We start from the raw sequence: 23,915 nt of genomic DNA, 5'->3' as shown, positions 1-23,915 counted from the left end.
TACTGGGACGATTTTGCGCGAACTATTTCCCAGTACCATTTAAAGGGTTGCATTCGCACGGACAGTGTACGTAAGACGGTCAACACACAGTGACGTCATTTGTGCGCGGCGTTCAACAACTGAAACAAAGAACAACGTTAACAAACCCGCGGTGCGAAAGGCCCTATTATGTCGCCTTTAAAGTTACCTAAACGTAAGACTTTTACAACAGCGCCCCCTGCTGTCTATTTTTTTTTTATTTTCCAAAATATAGAAACAGATAAATGTGCAGATTAATAAATAGTTATTTTTATGTATTATTAGCTTAACTGGAGTTTTCATTAGGTTGTGTGCACACAGTACAGTACCACACTCCCAACTAAATCTATAGTTAATTTGCATATTGATCAACCACCTGCTGAACCCAGACTTCCATAAGAATTGCGCAATTCAAAATTCAACGTCTGCTGCTCCTCAACTGATTTTTTACTCTTTCCTCAGATAATGTTGTCTTGGGTTTAGACTGAGAAGTATACAAAACAGCAGGTGTCTTTCAAAGAAACTTGCGTATAAAAATGTGCTTACTCTGCAGAACATTGAACCACATCCACATGCTACTATGGGAAGATGTAGGATTTAGGAGAGGGACTCATTTACTCTGAATCAGTTACACACATGCTCCAAGTTAACCTAACTAGCTTAACAAACACAATTTGCTCTTTATTTCTCTGATTTAATCATGTTAATTTTCCACAGACATTCTTTGAATCACGACCTCTTGTTACCCTACACCAAATCCCACGGCCCATCTCATTCTCACCGCCACGTGAGGGACTGTCAGCCCGTCGCTCATGGCAATGTAACCCACGAAACCTGGGCAGCAAGCAAGCACTCTAACTCTCCAGTGTTCAAGTCAAATATATTCATCTCCGACATCACCGATGACTCTGGCGTTCACAGATGGGTGAGCGGCCACATCACAGAGGTGCATGACCCACTGAGATCCGTGTCCGTTCTGGAACCAGGAGGCCCTGGAGGGTGCGAGTGGAGCCACAGAAAGCTGGTGGAGCTCACTGCCAAATTCAGAAAGTGCCTCGTCGCCCAGAATGGAGGCTTCTTTGACACTGACCGCGGCCAGTGTTTGGGGAATGTCATAAGTGATGGGAAACTGGTGAGGAACAGTGGAGGAATTCAAAATGCTCAGTTTGGCATCCGAAAGGATGGGACGCTCGTGTTTGGGTAAGGATACAGCCCGAGGTTTCACTCTCTGCAGTTTTTCTCCTGACCTGTGTGATGTTTTGCAATACCACAGTGTTTGTTTTTTTGTGTGGAGTCCCAAGAAACAATAGAAAATTTAGCTATTCTTTCCTGGTTGGGTGCTGGTGTACTTTTGACCTGCCTATAATTAAGCTGTACTTATGCTGTATCACACCCTTAAAAGGATAGGTCACCCAAAAATGAAAATTCTCTCAATATCTTCTCACTCTCATGTTCTTTGAAACCATATGAAATTTATTTTCGTTTGTGGAACACAAAAGAAGATGTTTAGTAGAGTGTACTTGAGGGCACTGCCACATTATCAGTTAGCATACGTCTGTAAGCACAAAGTGGTTTCCTTTTCTGCAGGGTGCTGTAACAAACCTCAACCTAAATATGGGTGCAGAATTTGGAGGAAGTAAGTCATTGGTACGCAGGGCCCGTAGAACATCTGTTTCCTAAAATAGAATCTTTACAAAAACATGGCAATATTGCATAACGCACCAGTGCTCTTAATAATAGGCAGTACTTTGGAACGCCATGTACCCAGAGTGTCTCAGTCTGTCATTCATTATGACGTTAAGGGCCTTTAACCGGAGTGTTCTGGCGTTAGATAAGGTGTTTATATAGCATATTTGGACATTCACCTGGATGAGCTTTAAGGAATTCAAAACAGCCTCTAGTCAATAAAGTATAAAATAGTACACATGGTCTGCCAGTAAGCCAGGGATTATTTATGTGTAATCCTTATCAAATCAAATGTTTGCTTTTTGCTAATCATTCCTGTCCACTTTATCCAGTGTGAAATACAACAATTTGTGGCTTTTAGTTCATGCCTGTTAGCTTTCAGTGTAGCATTAACAGATAAACACATTACAGTCTCTTCTGGCAAAACAATTTTCATGAGTATACAGTTTTGTTTTATTTGTGAAGTAAATGCTTTTTCTCTCCAACCTGTCTGGCAGTATTAAGTATAGCAAATCATGGTTTGTGTGCCTTTGGTTGTGATAATATTTATACTGTCTTGCCTTTCCAAACCATCAGCTTTTTTTTTGTAAAGGAAGTTGCTGTAATTTATTTGTTTTGAAAGTGCAGTTATTGCTTTAGATCATAGTGCAGTCTGTCAAGTGTGGTTTTACTGGGCTGTGATGTGCACTACCATTCAAAAGTTTGTAACAGTAAGTTATTATTATTATTTTTTTAAACAAAATTAATACTTTCAGCAAGCATTCATAAAATTGATCAAAAGTGCTAGTAAAGACATTTATAATGTTACAAATAATTTCCATTTCAAACAAATGCTGTTATTTTGAATTTTCTGTTCATCAAAGTATACGTGGCGTAACTGTTTTCAACAATTATAATAATAAGAAATGTTTCTTAAGCATCAAATCATCATATTCAAATTTCGTATTTCTGAAGGATCATGTGACACTGAAGACTGGAGTAATGGCTGCTGAAAATTTGCCACCACAAGAATAAATTATGTTTGAAAAAATATTAAAATAGAAAACACCTATTTTAAATAGTAAAAAATATTTCACGCCTTTACTGTTTTTTCTTCTTCTTCTGTATTTTGATTAATTAATACAGCTTTGGTGAGCATGAACGAGACTTTTGAATGGCTTCTGGCTATATGCGAAAAAATGTCCCACCCCACCTCCCTGTTTCAATAGGAGATACATCAACACAGGAAAGAAAATTGTGCCTATACAACATGTTATTGGAGTGTCTTGATCAAAGACAGGATCTTTAACCAGACTTAAGACTAGATCTTTAACCATTAAGCTACACCATCCTATCTTTCTCTGTCTCACTTGCTCTTTCTGGTGTATACTCTTAGCTACCTGTCTGAAGATGACATCCTGGATCAGGTAAACCCCTTCGTGCAGTTGATCAGTGGGGTGGTGTGGCTGCTGAGAAACGGTGAGATCTACATCAATGAGAGCATCCAGGCAGAATGTGACGAAACACAGAAGACCGGTAAGATTAGACAAGATTCTGTCTGAAGTGTGAGCATATGATAAGCTTGTTTATCTGGCTCCCTAAAATTCCTCCCTATATCAGAAAAACTGTATTTTCAACAGTAGTTCAGGTACTTAGTCCTGTTGTTTTCAAACACATCTGTGCTCAAAGATTCTAATATAGAACTCAGTAGGTCATTGATCTTTTATTTTGCAGGAAAATTCCAGTACTTTGTGGACGTGATATCTGCCCGTATGGCGGTGGGTCACGATGCAGAGGGGAAACTCATCCTCTTCCATGTCGACGGTCAGACGGGTGTAAGAGGGTGAGAATGGACTTTGAACCTGAACGGATCTCAGCTGTTTATCACTGTAAACATTGATTCCTCCGCGTCTCTCTGTCTGTCTGTGCATGCTACAACATTAAAAATAACCCAGAATGTACCTTTGCAAGATTTATTGCTTAAGAAGACAATGTTAAAGCAGAATGCTTTTTTTCCATTCAGAGAGGCCTTATTCATGATTTTATTAGCTTTTTATGCACTTTGAGTTGTAATGCTACTCAAGGTTTTTGCAACAAACTCATAATATATAGTTTCTTTTTTTTTTTAAAGAATTTAACACTTTTTTCAGTGAAGATATATTAAATTGACTCACAGTAAAGACATTTATAATGTTACAAAATATTTCAATTTCAAATAAATGCTGTTCTTTTGAACATTTTACTCATCGATGAATCCTGAAACAAATAAAATAAAATCTATCGAGGATTCCACAAAAACATTATGCAGCACAACTGTTTTCAACATGACTTGAGCACCAAATCATCATATTAGAATGATTTATAGATGATATTGGAATGATGAATAGTGATAATATTTTAAAATATGAATGTTTTTATTTTAGAAAAACATTAAAAAAGAAACATTTTGTCTCTCTGGCCCTTAATTAAACTCACTTAAAAATTCCCTAAATGAAATGAAACATGTAAAAGAGTTATATATAAATTACTTTTGTTTTGGTAGGTTCATTTGCATATCAGTCATGTTCGTGTTCTCATGGTTGTGACATCAAAAATTTCAGCTTAGTTTTAAACCACAGTGAGCCATTTAAATCCAAATGGAGAGTGCACATTTGTAGTGCATACCCGGAGTTCAGGTACAGTTTAGTCCTTTCAGTTTATTTTTATCTTTGCAGAATGAACCTCTGGCAAGTGGCAAAGTTTCTGAAGGAACAGAATGTCTTTAACGCTATTAATCTGGATGGAGGTGGCTCGGCCACTTATATCCTCAACGGATCCCTGGCCAGTTACCCTTCAGACCACTGGTGTGTAAATGCAAAACTACACATTTACAAACAACAGTGTGCTAAGTTTGGCAGTTTTATCTCAACATTTTCGCCTAAATTCCAGCAAACATCCGAAGTGGCGCTGCCCACGGGCAGTATCCACTGTGCTGTGTGTTCACGAGAGGCTGTGCCAGCCGGAGGACTGCGGCGGACATGGACGCTGCGTGGAGGGCCAGTGTGTGTGCCAGCAGGGCTGGAGCGGCCCAGGATGTGCCAAACTCACTTGCCAGGCTGAATGTGGAGAGCATGGGATCTGCACTGAGAGTGAGTCACTCTCTCGTACACTCCTGTATATCACAAAAGGACATTATGGTCACACTTTACTTGAAGCTTTTTTTAGTGCATTAATTAAGCCTTGTAATGCACCTTATAATGCATTGTATGATCTCATTAATAATTCTAACCACTGTTATAATACATAAAACATACATTCATTGTTACACCTTGAGAAAATATAATGCATTAATCCTTATATTGTAATAATTATGATCACAAGCATTATTCATCATAACATTCATTATGTCTACTTATCTGAATACATGACTAAGTACCCACGTAACTTGTATTAATGTATAACTGTAAGTTTAATTGAAAAAAAAAAACATGACAAACAGTCAATTTCAGATGTAACAAGGAATCTGCAAATATTATAATGCATTTTAACTTTGGTTACAGTTATTTATGTAAATATATAATTAATGTATAATATAATGTAAAGTGTTAACGACATTTGACATTGATTTGTTTAAGGCATGTAGCTTATACTGCATCCATTACATTTGCTAAAAATAACAGATTTTGACAGATTGTTTGTAGTTAGTGAATGTTTTTAACAGAGAAAATGCTTTTGCATTAAAGGTAGTATTTAAGGTTTTTTTGGATAACCCATTATCTACCATTCTCTCTCTATTTTTCTTGTCTTATCCCTCTCTCTGAACAGATGGATGTGTGTGTGATGCTGGATGGACGGGTTTAAATTGTAGCCAAGGTGAGGGTAAATCTGGCTGTCACACAGATTTGGACTATCAAATAAAGCTCTGAGTGGCTCTGTACTTGCGAGACCTTTACGTTTGTTACAGTCAGCAGTGGTGATTTTAACTATTTTAAACCAATGTGTTCATCTGAAATTCCTTTGTACATCTCACAGTATGTGCAGCAGGTTTCTATGGCGATGGCTGTAACCAAACATGCGTGTGCGCAAATGGAGGCTCATGTGATCCTGTTCACGGATGGTGCACCTGTCCTGCTGGTCTCCATGGAGATTCCTGTGAGCAAGGTATGCGGTCTAATCTCACCCGGTTTTGGAATATAAGCAGATGCACATATTTAAAATGTATGTGTCCTGAGGGTCAAGTGAATGTGCTCTAGTAGGGTAATGAAAAACGTGAGAGATATATTTCCAGGTAAAGGTTTAAGATGCCTAAACTTTTGTCATAAAACATGTATGCAAGTTACTTTGGATGAAAGTGTCAGTTGAATGTAAATTTAATTACTTTTGCTACAATGATTTGTCTGATCTGAAACACTCATCATTGGCAGGAACTTAATGTCAGCAAAAGACTCGACTAATGCTCATCATTGTTTCCAATAGTTTGACATTAGCACAAAACTTAACACATTCTCAAATAAGCACAAAAAATATTTAACACGCACAAATATTAAGTGAAGTGCATCTTTAATTGGATGAAACAATTTTCCAGAACTTAAAACATATTTTTAACCAACCTTTCTTTCTTGAAATGTTTCTAGAATTGCCTTGAGTGATGCATGCAATGCTGTTTTAGATTTTGGTCAAATATATCATATAAAAGCATAAAATCATAATATTTCTGAGTACTGTAAGGAATCGAGTGTGCATCTACAATCATGCCTAAGTAGGCAACTGTTTTTATTTTGGAGCAAATTATCTCTATGAATAGATTAACTTAACCATGTCTCTGCTCTCTTTGTTGTCCCAGAGTGCCCTCTTGTATTCTACGGGCTGAACTGCAAGCTGCCGTGCCAATGCCACGACATGTGCCCATGCAACGCTGTCACAGGAAGCTGCAACAGCACATACCAAGGAGAGAGAAACATCAGCCTGCACAGAGGTGCGGTACAGCCCCTATTAGCACTCACACGACATGTAAACAACACATTCCCTGTGTGACGTCTCCATAGATCAGTTTAATGTTCACACTTTCTCAGTACATAACTCTCTCTACTTATAGCTTCAGCCATCAGCATTCCTCATTGTCCTTCTATATGTGTGCGTATGTGTCTGTCCACACTTCTCTACTGTGGAACGTGGCATGCAAGTTGACTAAAATATGAGCCTTAACAGATCTCCATTTCTCACCAGCCTTTTTTCACTTAACTTTGGGCTGATTTTCCCGAGAAGTGATTTGTTGGAAATGTTTTTACTAGGACTGTCCATTTAACCCACCCATTTATGGCAATTAATAATTTTTTTTTTTTAAACGTAATTATGCAAATTCCTTGATAACAAATGTTCCTACAATCTGAAAAATTAAACCCTGAAAAAAAATATTGCCAATATAAAATTATGATAATATAATGTAATTGCCAATATAATTTTTTATAGTAACACTTTTTTAGGCTTGAGTTTTTCAGGCAGTTATTTCCAGTTAATTTGATTAATTTATTAGCATATCAAGTATTTATATTTATTAAAATGTAATGGATTGACAGCCAAAGTATCTCACGATTTCTTCCTATATCTCACCCTTTACTCTGTCTTTGCTCATTTACTATCACATGATTGCAACTTCTCTACTCAAACTTGCACACACACATCCTCAAGCTGCCGGGTGTTTGTGGCGGGGGCGGAGAAAAGAGACCTTGCAGAATCACAGTCTACCCACAAGTACCCAGCAGCCCCTTGTGTTACTGATGACCTCTGCGACAGAGTATCTATTTGTGTCAAGACCAGAAAAAAAAACCCTGTCAGCTCGTTCTATCCCAACTTTCTGACCTCTGTCATTTAATGTGAGAAGAAGATGCATTCTCAAGCTTCCCTGCAGAGAAATAATAAACCCCAAACCCCCTGTTCTCTGGAGTTCAGGAACAGCTCATTCGCTTGACACCATGGGCTCATTACGATCCCAACTGCTGTGAACAGCTTTCTGCTTATCTTTCCCTGTCTTCTATGTGATAGCCTTCTCCATTATTTGCTTCATGGGAAGGATTTGATATCCAGTTGGATCTTCCCTTGATGTTTTGATATAAAATGCATTGCACTATGACAACATTCTATAATTTTCTGAACTCCAAACATCAATCCAAAAAGAATTGGATGAATTTTTGGAACATGAATTTTTGATCTCTTTATTTTTAGCAGGGTCCCTGATCTTTGGAGTCTTGCACAATCTAATGCAGGCTTTCCAAAAGCTGCAACTGAATAATGGGGCAGTGCAAGCTGTATTAGACCTGTATTAGACAGTAATGGGTGCAGAAAACCTGTTTAATTTTAAGGTTCAGAGAGAGTGTTGAAAATGGTTGTAAAAACTAAATCTTGATTGTTTTTGTGCAAAAAGCTTGATTAATATTATAATTGAACTTTAGGGGAAAAAAGAAAAAGGATAATAGATACATCTTAAAATGTTCTTGATATATCTTAAATAATATTATATATAAAAATAAGTTTCCATTATGAATTGTTTAGGTGCGGTCACATTGGCCTTTTTCAGCAAAGTTTCACAGGCGAAATCCAGTCATTTCAATTAGATTCCACGCGACCGGGAATTACGTGTAAGTGCAAAAGATTTCCCCTCGCAGATTTTGCAACCTGTTCAAGTTGGTCACTTGAATTTGGCGTGTTGACCAACACAAAGCTGCTTCTGACTTCTGTGTGAGCTCTGCTTTATACATCACTATACTATTGACAATAGACAATGGACATTTTTTGTCTGCAAATTTTTTTCTCTAAATTTTCACTAATGTTGACCACACCTTCACTCTAGAGCCACATTTGGATATTCAAAAAACTAAAAAAGTAATTTCATTGACCGTAATACACTGATTTACCAAAAAAAAACAAAAAACAGTTGCACTTACGCTTCTGTTTCCCACAGTTACATCTGAAGTTAGGAAAGGGGGCACGGGAAAAATATGCCAGTAAGGGAGTTATTGTCCTAACAAGGAATTTGATTTAAAAACATTGTTTTTTTTTCCCCACAATCTTTCAGCCGGTCACTGCCTGGCTGCCCAGATGTTGAGGGAATGGAGACAAGAGGAGGAAGCTCATGCTCCCAAACCCTATTTATCTGAGTAAGTGCTCCAACACGCCCCCAAACAAACACAGACACACACACACACCCGTAACAGCAGCCAATATGTGTCCTCTCACTGCTTCTTGAGACACGGGACAAAGCATAACATTTTGTCAACTTTTTATTAATTACTATATGTCAGTCCTGTCAGATACAAAAGTGATGTGTACTTACATGTAAAATATTTATTATGAATATTTACAATTGTAGCATGCAATTAAAGTTAAAAACTATAATTAATATATAATTAATTATTAATTATTAAATATTAATTTTGCATTTCACATATGTATTAACTATTAAATGCAGCAGCCATTTTGTTTTTCTGGTGTTTCCAGTTGATAATCAGTCCTACTCTAAATGGGGAAATATATCTAAAAATCCAGAATAATTTCTTTTATAAAAAATATGTACTTTATTATAGATGTTTAAATCTATGTGAAATATTAAATTGTTGTCTGAGGACAGGTGGTTTTGATAAAATAAATCAATTGCAATGGTCCATTTGTGATAAGAACATTCTAGTGATCATCTCTGGTTCATTTCCACAGAGTGGAAATTTTGCTATTTTAAAAAACTAAATGTTGTGTACAATTATAGGACAAGCCACAGTTTCCACAACATGAGAAAAAAATCTGTTATCTCAAATAACTTGTCATTTGTACCATTCCCTATCTGCGTGTTTGAGTAACTTGATTATTGCCATGGAAATTCACTCTGACAAATTCCAAGCCCTTGTTTAACAGAATGGGCTTTCAGACAAGTCTGAACCAAGTGCCCCGACTGTACTGGTAAACAACTCTGCAGCAGCGGAGTGGCACAGATGAATTTATTAGTCAGCTCGGCCTTTCACATGCAAGTAAGGGATTGTGTGGTGTTGCCATGGTTGCAGTCAAGTGCTTTGTGGAGGCTGTGGGCAGCAGCGGTGGAGTCAGAGGTCAAAGTGCAACTCCTGACCCTGAGAGTGTTTTGTTTATGTGTGCAGGCAAAGCTGGCTGGTTGTCTGTGCTATCCTGGCAACGTCGCTGCTGGCCAGCCTCGCCGGTAACTTTATCCAGACGTGTAGAAAATCCAAAGCGCGCGGGCAGAGGGCGGACTACTCCTACTTGCCGCTGGGAGAGATCAACGGGTCCGTGGAGCGAAGCAGAAGACAGGGGACAAAGTCTGGGAAAGTTCTTTTTCAGGAAGAAGACTCTGACACACAAGACTCCTCATAATGTGACCATGTTTCAAAATGTATGCATCCAGCAGAGAGTGGAGAGAAACTAGCTAGCTAACTAGCCAGCTAGATTTGGAAAGGGTTTGTTTGTTCCTGTGAATCGATGAGGGCCTCTTGGTCTTTTTTTTTTTCATCCAGATTGGTGATGATGGACATTAGGGCTGGGTATCCTGATTCGATTCGGTTAGATTTCGATTCGCAAGCTCTCGATTCCATTCGATTCGATTCTCAATTTTTTGATTACATTCAGTGACTAATGATAAGGTTCACGTTAATCAGATCTTGTTTTAAATGTGTGCTGAAATAAATCCCGGAAAAGATCGATTCGCGGCTTTTGAGAATCGATATCGAATCGACGTCATTTTAAAAAACGATTAATCGAAAAATCAAATTTTTTTTTGCCCAGCCCTAATGGACATTGAGATAGGCGTTGTCATCCAAACAGCTGTCTGTGCGGCTCAGTGCGTTCACATTCACCCCTGCTGAATCTGAAGACACCAGCTCAACAGATGCCAAGTGCCTTGATATGCAGTTTGACTGCATTTTGCACATTTCTTGTTTGTTTGAGTACACTTTCATAGTAGCTGCTAGCAACAAGTTTCTCATGTTACATCATTCACAGTTTAAAATACTGTTTCATTGACCTCAATGAAGCCTTTCATTTTGGTCTTTAGGCGAGAAGAGAACCAAGAAAAAGAGCAATATCACCACACAGCCTTTTTATTGACAGAATGGCCCAGTTGTTCCACCTGTTGCCATAGGAACAGACAAGTTTTGAACTATGAGCTCTTTTTGCGGAATCCTTCCTGCAGGTACTTGCTAAACTGCTGTTTTGAAACATAGTTTTATTGAATGATTTTTTTTTTCTCTGCGGCACCAGAGGTCATTCAGTTTATTTTGATTCCACCCCTCAGTCCTTTGTTTCTGTAAACGCCTTGCCAACTCCTGCCAGCCTTATCATGGTGCTGTTTTGTGTGTTGTCTTAGGCACTTGAAACCAGCCATAGAAACACATTATGAAAAAGAAAAAAAAATCAAGGCCTGGATTGTTTTCACACTCTCTAGGAAAGCAAGAGAAGGACAAAGTTGCTCTTTTTTCTCTGTTCTCAAGCAGTGAATCTGGGCTTTGGGAAGAGATTTGAGGAGAAGTGTTTTGTCTGGTTCTGTTTTAGCTCTGAGCATGACACAAATATTATGGAAGAGGAACATTTACTCAGATCTGTAGTTCCTGTGTTGTTTCCTGTTTAGCATTAAAATAGATTTAGGCTTGTCTTGTTTTAAGAGTTTAAACATTTCACAAGCAAACACAAGAGACGTGTGGAAGGATGAATCTCATTAAACCCGTCAAAACATTCCAGATCATATTAAACCCCAACATCAACTGAAATAAATAATCATATTTTTTCCCTAAAAAAATGAATCCTATTTTGGACCCTAAAACTTTTTTTTTTTTTTTTTTTTTAACATTCTGTCATAGTAATTTAATGACAATTATGCACATTTTCTCGGCCCACTTTTCATCACTGTAATATAAAATAATAATAAAAAAATAATTATTTTGTTATTTATTTATACACCTTGGTAGTACTTGTACTTTCTTTAGCATATGCTGATGTAAATACAAATACTGTAAAAGAAAAACACCTAGATACATTACGATAATGAGAATTTTCAGGGAAAATATGCTTACTTGTCATTAAAATTTATTTTATGATGCACAAAAATATTTGAATGGACAACATTTTTCATGCAAAATATTTCTTTTTGTTGCTGTTGTTGTTATTTTGAGGGGAAATGTAGCTTGTACATCTTTTCACCCAGAAAGTGATGTCTTTAGTTACAGAGTTACAGAAATATCATTTACAAAAGGTGTTTGTCTGCAGTGTGATACATTTGACTGTTTATTAACTTCCACCTAGCTCACTGCCTGCTTTGCATATGTTCTTCACTGTGAGCAACCTCTATGCTGATCGCCATGTAAGTGTAAAACAGACAGGGACAAAGACTTCAATCCAGGTTTTTAATGTAGTTTTTGATTTCAGTCTAATCAAGCAGGCAGATGCCGCATAGGTTAGAGAGGGTACTTGTTGTCATGATGCTAATCAGAGCATCTGAGGCTGCTGACACTCATTTTAAGTGAGTAATTTTGTTATTTTGTGTGTCCTTTTGTTAAACAATAGAAATTGCTATCAAAAGAACATGCATAATAAATAATAGTACATTTTGTTTGTGTGATTAATGTGCAATTAATCTCTCTAATTCAGATCATCCGGTTGCACTCAGGTTGGCTTTTATTTTTATATTGCATATATGTTTGTGCACAAAATGTTTTTTTCCGAAACAGTTCAAAATTCAAATTTTTACAGTTCAAATTTTTCTCTTCCATACACTGGATCAGTTAATAAAATTTGGCTTGAATGAACTTATCAGGTTATGTAAAGATTGTAACTGTACTGTTTTATACTCTTCAGGCCACTAATCGAATGCACTGCTGTTTTGTCTGTTTTGAGATGGAACAGATCATGAATTTGTCAGGTCATTGAAGGACACAATTGGTTGTCATTGCATAGACTGCAAATGAAAGGTGTGTTCTTCCAGAGAAAAGTTAAAAGCCTGTTTCTCCTGGGTGTGATCAATAGAAAAAGGGTGTTCAGGAACAGATGTGTGTCACAGAACATGAAGATGAGGATTTTATTGTGCTGTTAAATTTTGTTAAAAAGTGGTCGTGCCTCAAACGTTATCTGACTGGATTTAGTCACATAATTGTCATTTCAACAAACAACATATTTGTGCTTCATCATGTTTCATTTAATTTTGTGGTCACCACAGATCACCTTTAACAACCAACAAAAAGACTAATAAAAGCAATCCGTGTGCTTTGACATTTTTTTATTATTGTCTTGAATTTTCACTTTTTTGCACTACATGACTCAAAACTCATCTGATTGTCATATTTTGCATCTGACAAGGATGGAGGCAAATGAATCAACCACTGAGACACTGCGATTTCCCTCATCTAAACAGTTTTATATTGTATTCCTCTCAAGCTCTAAAAATGGCACCATCATAAGAACAGTAGAAGTACAATACTGTGCTCCTTATACTATAGTGTAAAGGAGGATGTGATATCATACATTATATACAATGACAAAGTATATCTTCCTCAATGTGACGTTTTAAATTTGTTCAGGTCTTTTCAGGCCTCAACTTGATGCATCATGCTGTAACTATTTTACTGCATGCTTTAAAGTGTTTGGTATGACATCAAACACTTGATCTCCCTCCACCCTAACAGTCACACATGGGCCTTAGGCGCTTTAGATGCTAAGTTTCAATCTGCCTTCTCATTTTCAACTTATATATATATTAGATGAGGATTCTAATGAGTTACAATGTGATTACAGTGGTACAGTTGGTATCAGACCGGTTTTCTTTCAAGTGAACTCTCCTAATGGTGTCACTAGCTTGATATTTGGGACCATGTACATAAATTACATATGCATTCCAGATGTTTTGTCCTTCAGTGCAGTGCTTTCTAGTAACATTTGTGACTATGGTTGGCATTAGATCTTAAAATTGCTGTATACTAGAAATTTAGATAGAGTTGCGTAACTTAAGCCACACTTAAATTATGTACATTTTATTGAGTTCAACTCAAGTTCACAGGTGTAGCTCATAACATTAACTATTTGACATGTCCAGAAAGTGCCCAAATGCTGCTTTCCTTTGTTGTGTTTATTATTATTTGAGATGTAATCAGTGTGCTTATGATATAGTATTTCTTGAAAATAAATGTCATTTTGTTGGATAATTTGATATTTAATGTGTGACAGTCTCGTATCCTCCAAATACATTTTGGAGCCATTTTAAGTTTGATATTTCAGTCTGCTAAGTGTCAGGTAGTAAGGTCATTTCAGAGAGCATGTCTGTGTACTTTTTGTGATTAATCTTTTCGTCACTCTCCGCTTTTGACTTTTAGCTGCATCGAGAAAAAGAGGCTCTGGAAATGCCACAAAGATTCTGTGACATATTAGTTTCATCATCCATGGACGCTTGTATCACATCAAAGAATGATTCACAAAAAGGTTACCACTGAGAATATATGTATGAACCTGTATAAAGACCACCACAAAAACTCCCATCCATTTGTGAGATTATATGGCGTTACTATCCCTCACAGCCTTGTTTTCATTTGCTCATTTTATGTCAAATTAAATAACTTGACTATGGTTTATTGCACAACAGGCTTGGTACATGTCCTAAACATTAACAGAATTACATCAGAGTGTCAAAGTGTGGACCTCTGAACAGTGGACGGTGGATAATATGTTGTTTATATCAGGAATGCTGTGGAATCATAATGAATATAATGGACAATATGTTCTTTTATGGCTTGATAAGAATCAGTTCAGACAACAGATCAGAAATCTTAAGACTAGTTAGGGTGGAATTATGTGTTTTGCTCAGATTTTATGATCTTTGAGCTTCTTTGAGCTTAATTTATCAAATACTAACCTTTTTTTTTTTTTTTAATAAAAATTGCTTAGAAAAATAAATAGCATGCAAAAAGTCTCACTTCATCCATAAAGTTATTTTTCCAAATAGTCAACAAACTCTTGACTGACATTTTAATCAGTTAGTTAAATGACTGAGTGTTCTGACACCACTTGAGACAAGGCCTGTCGAGGTCATGGGTTGTGGCTTATCTTTATGGTTTAACCCAGAGTGAGCAGGTGTGGCCTTGTTTTGGAGGGTAAATAAATGAAATATCCAGAAACAGAAGAAAAACATGATGACTGATTCACTCTCACGTCATATCCAACAGGAAGATTGTCCCTCCTGTACATAAACGGGATCAGTATTGTGGTCTGAAAAAGTGGAAGTGGACTGATTGGAAAGGAGAAAAAGGGCTGTGTCAGAGAACTCCAAATCAGGAAAGAAAGTTACATTTTTTTCCCTTCCCAATGAAAAGGTCATCTGTCTGATTTTCGAGGGAAGACATGACAAAGGGTACAATTATGTATTGCCAAACCTATGCCATAATTTATTTGAAATATATTTAAGTACAATTAACACCATTAACATATTTGTTGACATATCACTTAAGACTTACTGATATAAATTTATAATTAAGCTTTATTTTGAGTATTTCTTTATTGCACATTTCAAAGCCTAAAATGTGTTTTAATGTCACTGGATTGTATGATCTCTGTATAATATCAGTCTTTAAATGCAAGATATTTAAAGTGTACCTACTTGCAATAGTTCCACTTTAGCACAAATATTAAGTATATCTTGTTAAGTTGGACCTCAGCACTACACAAAATTAGTTGTTCCAATTTAGTAGACTTTAAGTATACCAGTTTACTATACCAAAAGTACAATTGCAGGGTATTTTTTATTAAGCACACTAGGGATTATAAATATGTTTAATGCGTCTAGATTATATGTTATCTATATAGATTGATGTAGATTAATCTGAATATATGGATGATGCAATATCATGTTTAGCTTGCTTTATTAGATCTGCTGACTCACCAGTGTAAGTCCTTTTGTTCAAAACTAGTGTCTTAGTGGGGGCAGAAAATGGTCTATAGCTGAATCTTAGAACGGGCCTCTCTTAGCAAAACAGGCTTATACAGCCATCTGAGATGTTGAGGGGGGTGGAGTGCTTTGTTCCCAAAAAAACTGGTGACCTACATCTATAATGGGGAGGATTTAAATGTTTTGTTCTAGACATTTTCACTCAGTATAGGGCAAAAAAAGTACAAACCTTTTACAATTTACCCCAAAATGACAGTTTTGCCTGAGCCTTATAATCATTATTGGATGCTATCTAGAATACTTGATTCTGATTGGTCAGTCGTGCCATTCTGTGGTCAAATAGTTTTATACGATGAAGCTGTGTAATCATGTTCTTTTCTAAAAAAATTAAATCTATATTTTATGTCCATTTATTTATTTGGTAAGTAAATTAATGCATTTTTATGATGTTATTTCATGGTTTATAATGAACGACGACTGACTGATCCTATGCTGCTTTCTTTTAACAGTTTGTTTAGATGGATGAAAACTGTGTAAGGTACAAATTAACATAGTTAAAAGTTTTTAGAGCCATCAGAATGTTTTAACACTGCTTTGTTGAAGATAAACTTTATGAAAAAATTCCAGTAATTTCAGTTGCAATGTGAGTAGATTCTTGCAAATTCTTGTAAATTTGATCACTTACATGATAATGCCCAGTCAAAATCATTCTCAAAAATCAACTCAGAAGTCAGGATGACAATATGTAAGGCTTATTAAACCATTCTATTTTAAAGCATATTAAATCTTCGTACAACCCAACAAATACAGGGTGGAGTGCTCTGCCCTGTCTTGCCTTTCCCGGGATGAGGTCACGTGCGTTGGTGACAGTCAGTCATAGTCAGGGGCGCCATTTCATTGGCTGAGAGGGTTCTGACAAGCCCCGCCCATAGGCTGTCCTCAGCTACGTAACGACCGATCAGCTGTTAATTTTCCACAACAATAACAAAGGGAGCAGTTGAGACCTCGGAGAAGAAACGAAAAAAGAACTGACCGCGAAACTCCGAACTAAAGGGTCCAGAAACTTCTTCCGGGAAGAAGTATATTTATATATTTTTATATATCGCATGGCAAATAATCTACCTCAACCACTTGAACTGATCTGTTTTTGTTCTTGAAGTCAACCCTCTTCCTGTTTACATTACTTTTTGCCGCAGGTGAGTTAAAACCTCTTTGTTGCTGATCGACCGACATTCTGCATTAATACGTTATAGAAACGTCCAGGAGTTAAATACTACGAATATATTATCAAAATGTACTCAATATAGGTTGTAAAAAGAAAAGTGAAATTTTGGTCGAACATGTAAATGTTAAAAATAGAAGAAAAAGTGCATTTGAATATGTCGACATTCTGCAGAGCACACCCTGTCAAAGCCTGCAGGCGATTTGATATGTTCACTATTTGTTTCTGCAATGTGAGCATGTTCGGATTTTACGAATTAAGCTTTGTCCAGCAGAGCCAGTTGAAGCGTTTGGGTTCGCGGTCTGCCCAGTCGGTCGGTGTAGGGTTACACGCATCCCTCCCCCGGCCAGGCTCTGTGTGTGCGCCGCGGGTCAATCAACCATCATATATGGCAAGCAAATGCAGCTTTCCTATATGTTTGCACCTGTACAATCATTCAGATTGTAATAAGCACGATGGTGCATGCTTTCTCAATGCATGGCTGCGTTAATAATATTATTTGAACAGTCTAATATAGCAGTTATGTCACCTTAAGCATAAGGTTCTTGTTTTGCTGCGTTCCATGTATATTAGCTTTGATGCTTTTTTTCTATGCTTCCACATTAAATGTTCGCATTTTTATCCAATATGGACCAGCTGTTTGAACAATATCTGTGAATGAACATTGAAATATCTGCATTGCTCAGTTTTGGGCCTGCAAAATAAATAAACAAATAAAGAAAAAAGAAAAAAAAAGAAAAAATAAATAAATAAATATATATATATATATATATAAATAAAAAATACTCTTTAGCGCTGTCATAGGATAGTGTTACAATAGCTAAGATGGTCTGCACTGGTTTCAGAATGGTTTTGGGCAGTTTTCACATAGGTCTGGTGGGGGAAACCAACTAAACCGAAGACCATTTTGACCAGGCTTGGGCAGGTTTAAGATGGCTTTTCAGAAGGAAGTGCAGTTCCAATATGTTCTGCTTTAATTGCATTTTTCGTTTTATCATGTCATGTACATAAGTGCATCAAGGACTAAATGTGCACTTTGCAAGTTTTTTTTTATTTTTTTTATGCCAGTTTGTGATTTTCTGTCTACACCACATTTACATGAGTTACATAGACATTTTTGTTCCATTTCAATTTTGTGTTAACATCTTTAATGATAATGATTTTTAGAACATCTCCCATGAGAAAAAACAATTAAACAACAATGATATTAAATGGGCTGCAAATTGAGACTTTTGCTTAAGTGTCTTGACTGCTTTTCCTTTGAGAAATGTGTATGTGGTGAAGATCTCCTGGAGTTCTCAGTGTATTTAATTCATGTCTCCTTAGCTTTAAAATAGTGACCTCTCAGCAATGCAGTTTTCCTCTGGGCTGCCTACACAAAGGCCATCCCAGTCCTGCTTATCTCTGCTTGTCAGTCTATAATCCTCTTTTTTTGGGGTTCTGAAGGGTGCTTATTATTATATGTATGTGACCTCATAATAGCCCCAACCCCCTAAACACACAAACAAAGAGTGCTGCCATGACTATATGAGCAGGTGGAAGGGAGTATGAATTGGTTGTCTTGTTTTAATGATGTAGTGAGGTGAAGAACAGCTTGTAGTCCTTCACTTCACAGCTGTCTCTCTTTGTTGTCGTAAGCAAAACAACGGAAAAGGGGACCCTCATGAGTCATAGTCCTGAAGGAGGCTGGGTGTATCTGTACAAAGACCAGTTTTCATAGGCATCAGCTTTGTGTGAAGAAGACAGGCAGTATCTGTGACAGCAGAGACACTTTAGACTGCTTTGTTTTTGCTGGTCTGTTCTCAGGAATATCCGTCTGTATTTTATGACCTGTAATTTATGGCTAATCGCAACAGAACATGACAGAACCGGGAAATGTTCTGTACTTAGCTGGTCAGTTTGTCTACATTTTCGTTAACAACATCTTCTTGATTATCCTCCAGGGCCTGTTTTTGCACAATCAACAAGAGCTATGGCTGAACTTCAGCAGGTGTTCCTCGGCTGAGAAGGAGTAACTAATGCACTTCAGCACCTTTACCAAGATCTCAGTGAGCGGCTCCCGCAGCTGATGACCAAAGAGCCCGACCCTCGCCCACTCCCAGCAGGACTATCCAGCCTCACGCCTCTGCCCCGGACAACACCATGTTCCAGAGGTTCACCAGCATCTTGTTTGGAGATTCCCTGGAGGAGGGCAGTGGATGTCCTGTGGATCCAGACTTCAATGAGAAGGAGGAGGACGATGAGTGGATTCTGGTCGATTATCTAGGTGAGAGATCTTTCTTGCATTTCCTGTTTTTGATTAGTGAACTGAAATATGGATCTTGTGTAAGAGCTTCTCCCTAAATGCAGAAATGAACAGGCAGTTCGTATCAAGAGAATGAGGGTGATGTAGTCTCAGCATTTCAAGTCAACATAAAATGAATATGTAACCTTTTTTATTGCATGTTTGTAAATTAATTGTGAGCATTGGTGCATATTATTCCAATTGTCAATTTCCAGTTTATATAGTAGACTTTAAATGCATTCAACAGAATTCTGCTTATTTTCCCCTGAAATCAGAGCAGATTGGGTATGCAAACGTCCTCATTCATGAGTCGACCCTAGATCACCTCAGTTGAATCTGATGGTCTGCAGGACAGTATTACAGATTCTGTGACCCCTGGCACAGACGTCATGCCCTCATTAACATGATACCTCTCATAAGCTGCCTGCCCAAATACAGGCCTTCCCATATTGTGTATGTGTGTGAATATTTCAGGTGCAAGGCAATCTGGATGGTCCAGTTCCCTTTTTTAGGACGGGGGAGACAGACATGCTTATGGGCAGCAACGCTTTTAGCCTGTCAGACAAAAGTGTCTATGGTGGGGTCTGCGATTAAAAATAGGACAGATTAAGTTACCGTTTAAACACTTAAAGCGAGTAGGCCTTGAACACGGAATGATTACAAACATCAGTCGTTGCCTGAACGCTGAGTTAGACAGAATGGGAATGGAGATTAAAAACATTTCTTTTGTTTCATATCCATATAGCTTGATGGATGGAAGTGAGTATTTTTCCGTTATGGTCAGAGGATTAAAGGTTAACTGGCTTCCCAGGGACATTGAAGAGTGCTGTAAGAGGGTTTAACGCCTTCTTAACCAGCTGAGTTGAGAATATGTTTGATGTCATCTGGCAGGATGCTGCAAGGCTACAGATTAGGGATGCAGCAGATTCGCGAGCTTGTCGAGTGAATATATCTTTCTCACAGACATCACTGGAAAGTTTGTAGTTCGGTCGGGTATGTCATAAACAAGTAAGTAAAACAATGCAGAGAGAGAGAGACAGAGAGCGCAATTCTGTTGTGTGATCTACTCGGTATCGGCAAGTACCAAAAATAAAAGTATCGGTATCGGGCGAGTACTGGAAAAAGTGGTATCGGTGCATCCCTACTACAGATAAACAAGGTGTGGCTCTGTGCTAGAGAAGTTCTATGTGTGCTATAGCATCATGTTATGGGTGTGGGACTCTAATCACTAGTTGGTCTTACATTTTGTGTAAATATAAGGTGTTATCACTGTAATTTCAAATGTGTCACATGAACTTCATGTGAAGGCTGTCAAGTTTCTGCAGTGTTTAGGAGTGGTGAAGGATTGTTCGATTACACTGCCCTCTAGAGGCCACTAAATGTGTAGCGTCTCAGTGGCTCTGCCCAAAAGCCAGCTGTTTATACCATTTTTGGTTACTTGCCAGAAGCCACGAAGAGTACAAATAGAAGTGAAGTGAGGCTAAAATATTTACTATCTCAGTTTCTGTCTAAATATATGAGTTGCTTTCGATAGAACTGGTTATACTTGAATTATATAGATGCAGATATTTCAAACGTTTCCATAATGTTCAGATGTTTTCAGTATTAACCAGTGATGAACTATGGTTTCTCAGCATTCCAAGTTTGTATGATGTTCTACTCCCTGCATATGACTTGGCTGAAATATAGTACTTCTACAATGTCAATGGGATTTTCCCCTCATTGTATTGTCTGCCAGACTCCGATTGCTTCAAAAAGTTTGAAGTCACCATGAAATAAATATTCAAATATTATTTTTTTTAAGGAATATTGCGGTATTGTGCCCTCACCACTGTTAGTGCCCTCACTCGGATAGACAAAATCTATCACAATTTCCATTTCATGCTGAATTTTGGGTTTCATGAATAGTGTGAACAGTGCAAAACAAGTTAAACACTGACATTAAACATAATAGACACAAGTTTGTTCAAATCCTGTGAACTGATTACTATAGGAAATCTGCCATTTTACTGTAGTAACATCCTCTCTGCCCTCTGCTCCTGTAGCGAATGCCTGCTCCAGTGCATGTGGAGATGATCTGGTGGAGGTGTGCTCTGGCGATGTCGCTCCCCTGGACTGTCCCGTGCGCTGCTCCTCCTGTTCCTCTCTGGATTCGGCGGCAGACACTGACGCAGAGGACGGCAACTTCTTACATCTAGAGGCGACATGTGGGCTAGAAGAAAGCTGGTTCATCACCCCTCCGCCGTGTTTCATGGCTGGAGGCAGAGCTCCGATCCTGCTGGAGACCAGTCCTCTGGAGAACCTACTGATCGAGCATCCCAGCATGTCTGTGTACGCCTTTCACAGCCCTCGTCAACGACCTGCCAAGGACGGCACCCATGAGCCATCCATTTTAAGGTAAAGGGCAGATTTAGAGTTTTGTATGCAAGGGGTAATGTACATCCAGCTGGTTGTTATCGCAGAATAACCCTCAACAGGGTGATCAGGACGGAAGGGGGTTATTCTGCGATAGCAATCGGCCGGATGTACGTTATCCCGCTAATTGCCACATAAGTAAATAATTAGATACAAAATATTGATTTGAGTTGAAATATTTCAACGCAAAGCTTCCATAAAGAAAGCCGAGGGATAACATACCTCGGAATGTTGCGACTGACCAATCAGAATCAAGTATTCCACAGCGCAGTGTAATAATTTGCGATAACAACTGGCTAGATGTACATTATCTTGCTTATTACACGGATACTTGCCACATAAGTAAATAAATGGTCATGAAATATTTTTTTGAGTTGAAATATTTTATTAGCTCAAATCTTTCACAAAGTAAAACAGTTCCTAGCAAGCTGCTTTGAGCCAAGACAAACATTTTTAGAGGTTTAATATTGATTTAAATTGGAACTTTTAAAATCTTACCTGTTTGTGTTATTATGCATTACAATGTACAAAACAATCATCCTTTCGAAACCACCAGACCTCGCAATGTTGCGTCTGACCAATTGGAATCAAAAATGTCAGAGAGCCGTGTAATGTTTTATAACAATGTGAAATATTTGAATCTCACAGATTCTGTTTTGCAGATCTGACGTTCAGCGCCGGCCCAGTCACCCTTCTGGCTGCTACACAGCCGCTCTGGTTGCTGCTCACGCCGGGTTTCTGGAGCAGACCAAGAACGGCCGCTTGGCCCAGCACATCCGTGACAACGTGGAGCGCCAGCAGCTGTCCCGCAATGCCCTCCGCCGCCTCAACCTACTGCGCGACGGTGGAGCCAGACAGGCCAAAGCCACCGGAGGCTATGTTCACCAGCCGGGACAGAGGCAGTACAACTACTGAGACAGTCCCCACTGCACTCCCCTGCACGCCACCCCTTCCACACTGGGAGAATTGGCCTTTCGCCAGAAGGAATGGAGTCCTTTAGAATCAATGCCATAGGTCACTTTACTTCACAGCAGGTTCCACTCGACCTGAATGTGTCTGCGTCATGTTTCCTTTATAAGCTATATCTGATAGGTTCTGTCTTATGTTATGTGTCATGAAGGTTGAATAACCAAGTGTTTTGTTATAGTGAGCATGATGTTGTAGTGCTCTGTTTGAGCATTTGTAGGCAGCTTGGCACTTTCAATGCCTTTAACTTGTCTTTGCTTTGTTTGTTTTTAAAGCCATACTAAGTTCGTTCACGTCAGTGATGAAATCATCAGCAGCACTTTTCTGGTTAGGAAGGAACCTGCCTGTGATTCTGTAGATCAGTACTTTCTTCCTCTTTGATTTTTTTTTTCTCTTTAAAAAAAAAGGTAAAGTATACTGGGTTTATTATCACTAAAAGCCTTGTTTCCATAGTAGATTTCAAAATATGTAAAATATATTTTAAAAAAACTTCCAAAATATTTTCAAAAGAAAAACAATTATTGAATATTTTACATATCAGTATGAAGTTGATAAGAGTGTATGTTATCTGCATAGATATGTATGTAAGCAGGTTTTCTATTTTTAGAGTGACTTTAGTGACTGATTTGATGTATGACTGTGTAGTGCTAATTTTCCAAAAGGTGAAAAATCAACAACAACAAAAAAGACATCAGGTGTTGTAATGTTAATTTTCATGTTTGCTATAAATCTGCAGTACATGTCTCAGGGTCATCACTGTTCATCTTTGCTAAAAATGCAGATTACTTGCAGACGGTAAATTGTCTCTGTACATACTGGAGAACCTCTAACTTTATCAATGTGTATGTTACCTTGTGGAAATATTTGTAATTGATGTTACGTCTTTAACATAACGTGTGTCTCACATTTTGAGTGAAAGCTTGCTCCGACGAGGACTGTGAAAACAACACTTTCTCTTAATTGACTGTTAAAACCTTTGACGATGGAGTGAAACTGTTAGCATTTAAATTGTTTTTTTTAGTTTTCTCATTTGTAGTGACGTTTTGTGTTATATGCCTTTTCATGTTTTATTTGACTAGTTACACAATATATTTGCGGAGCAAAATATTTAAAGTAGCAACGAACTTAAAATTCTTCATAGGTTTTGTTTGTTACTCTTTATTCCTTTATCACGTGCGACCTGGTGTTGTAAATTTCCGGTGACACTGCCAAGGTAAATGTCTCCCCTAAATGAATGAAACTGAATTCAGTAACTCTGACATTCAGTCGAATGCATATTACATGCATGAGCAACTCAAGGGAAACACCTACAGCTTTTTTTTGCTTGCTGCAGTCTGTGTTGAGCAGTATATTGCATTTTCTGACATTTTTCTCTGTGGACAAAGGGAATGGAAGGGACATAAGGTTCTCTTCATATTCCTCGAGTAGTACTGGAGAGGCCCTCTTTC

General features: G+C 37.9%; 2 protein-coding genes across 2 annotated transcripts in view; both read left to right on the top strand.

Annotated features, from left to right (window-relative positions):
- LOC107668288 (N-acetylglucosamine-1-phosphodiester alpha-N-acetylglucosaminidase-like) overlaps window positions 1-10,197 on the top strand; it is an 11,669-nt gene extending 1,472 nt beyond the window's left edge. The window contains exons 2-11 of the mRNA XM_016460109.1: window positions 736-1,218; window positions 3,080-3,219; window positions 3,418-3,526; window positions 4,398-4,526; window positions 4,612-4,811; window positions 5,488-5,535; window positions 5,695-5,823; window positions 6,506-6,637; window positions 8,735-8,816; window positions 9,804-10,197. Of these exons, the coding sequence (XP_016315595.1) occupies window positions 736-1,218; window positions 3,080-3,219; window positions 3,418-3,526; window positions 4,398-4,526; window positions 4,612-4,811; window positions 5,488-5,535; window positions 5,695-5,823; window positions 6,506-6,637; window positions 8,735-8,816; window positions 9,804-10,035 (1,684 nt within the window). The 3' untranslated portion in view covers window positions 10,036-10,197. The remainder of the gene's footprint in view (window positions 1-735; window positions 1,219-3,079; window positions 3,220-3,417; window positions 3,527-4,397; window positions 4,527-4,611; window positions 4,812-5,487; window positions 5,536-5,694; window positions 5,824-6,505; window positions 6,638-8,734; window positions 8,817-9,803) is intronic.
- Window positions 10,198-16,557: 6,360 nt separating this feature from the next.
- Window positions 16,558-22,884, top strand: LOC107668322 (tumor protein p53-inducible nuclear protein 1-like). Its single transcript, XM_016460166.1, has 4 exons — window positions 16,558-16,776; window positions 18,746-19,068; window positions 21,132-21,483; window positions 22,164-22,884. Exons 2-4 carry the CDS (start codon window positions 18,945-18,947, stop codon window positions 22,414-22,416), a joined length of 729 nt encoding a protein of 242 aa, XP_016315652.1. The 5' UTR covers window positions 16,558-16,776; window positions 18,746-18,944; the 3' UTR covers window positions 22,417-22,884.
- Window positions 22,885-23,915: the final 1,031 nt, after the last annotated feature.

Source organism: Sinocyclocheilus anshuiensis, unplaced genomic scaffold (genome assembly GCF_001515605.1).
Source record: "Sinocyclocheilus anshuiensis isolate Anshui unplaced genomic scaffold, SAMN03320099.WGS_v1.1 scaffold1623, whole genome shotgun sequence".
Classification (NCBI taxonomy): domain Eukaryota; kingdom Metazoa; phylum Chordata; class Actinopteri; order Cypriniformes; family Cyprinidae; genus Sinocyclocheilus; species Sinocyclocheilus anshuiensis.
Note: the sequence above shows the minus strand (reverse complement) of the source record. Positions and strands in the feature narration are given on the sequence as shown.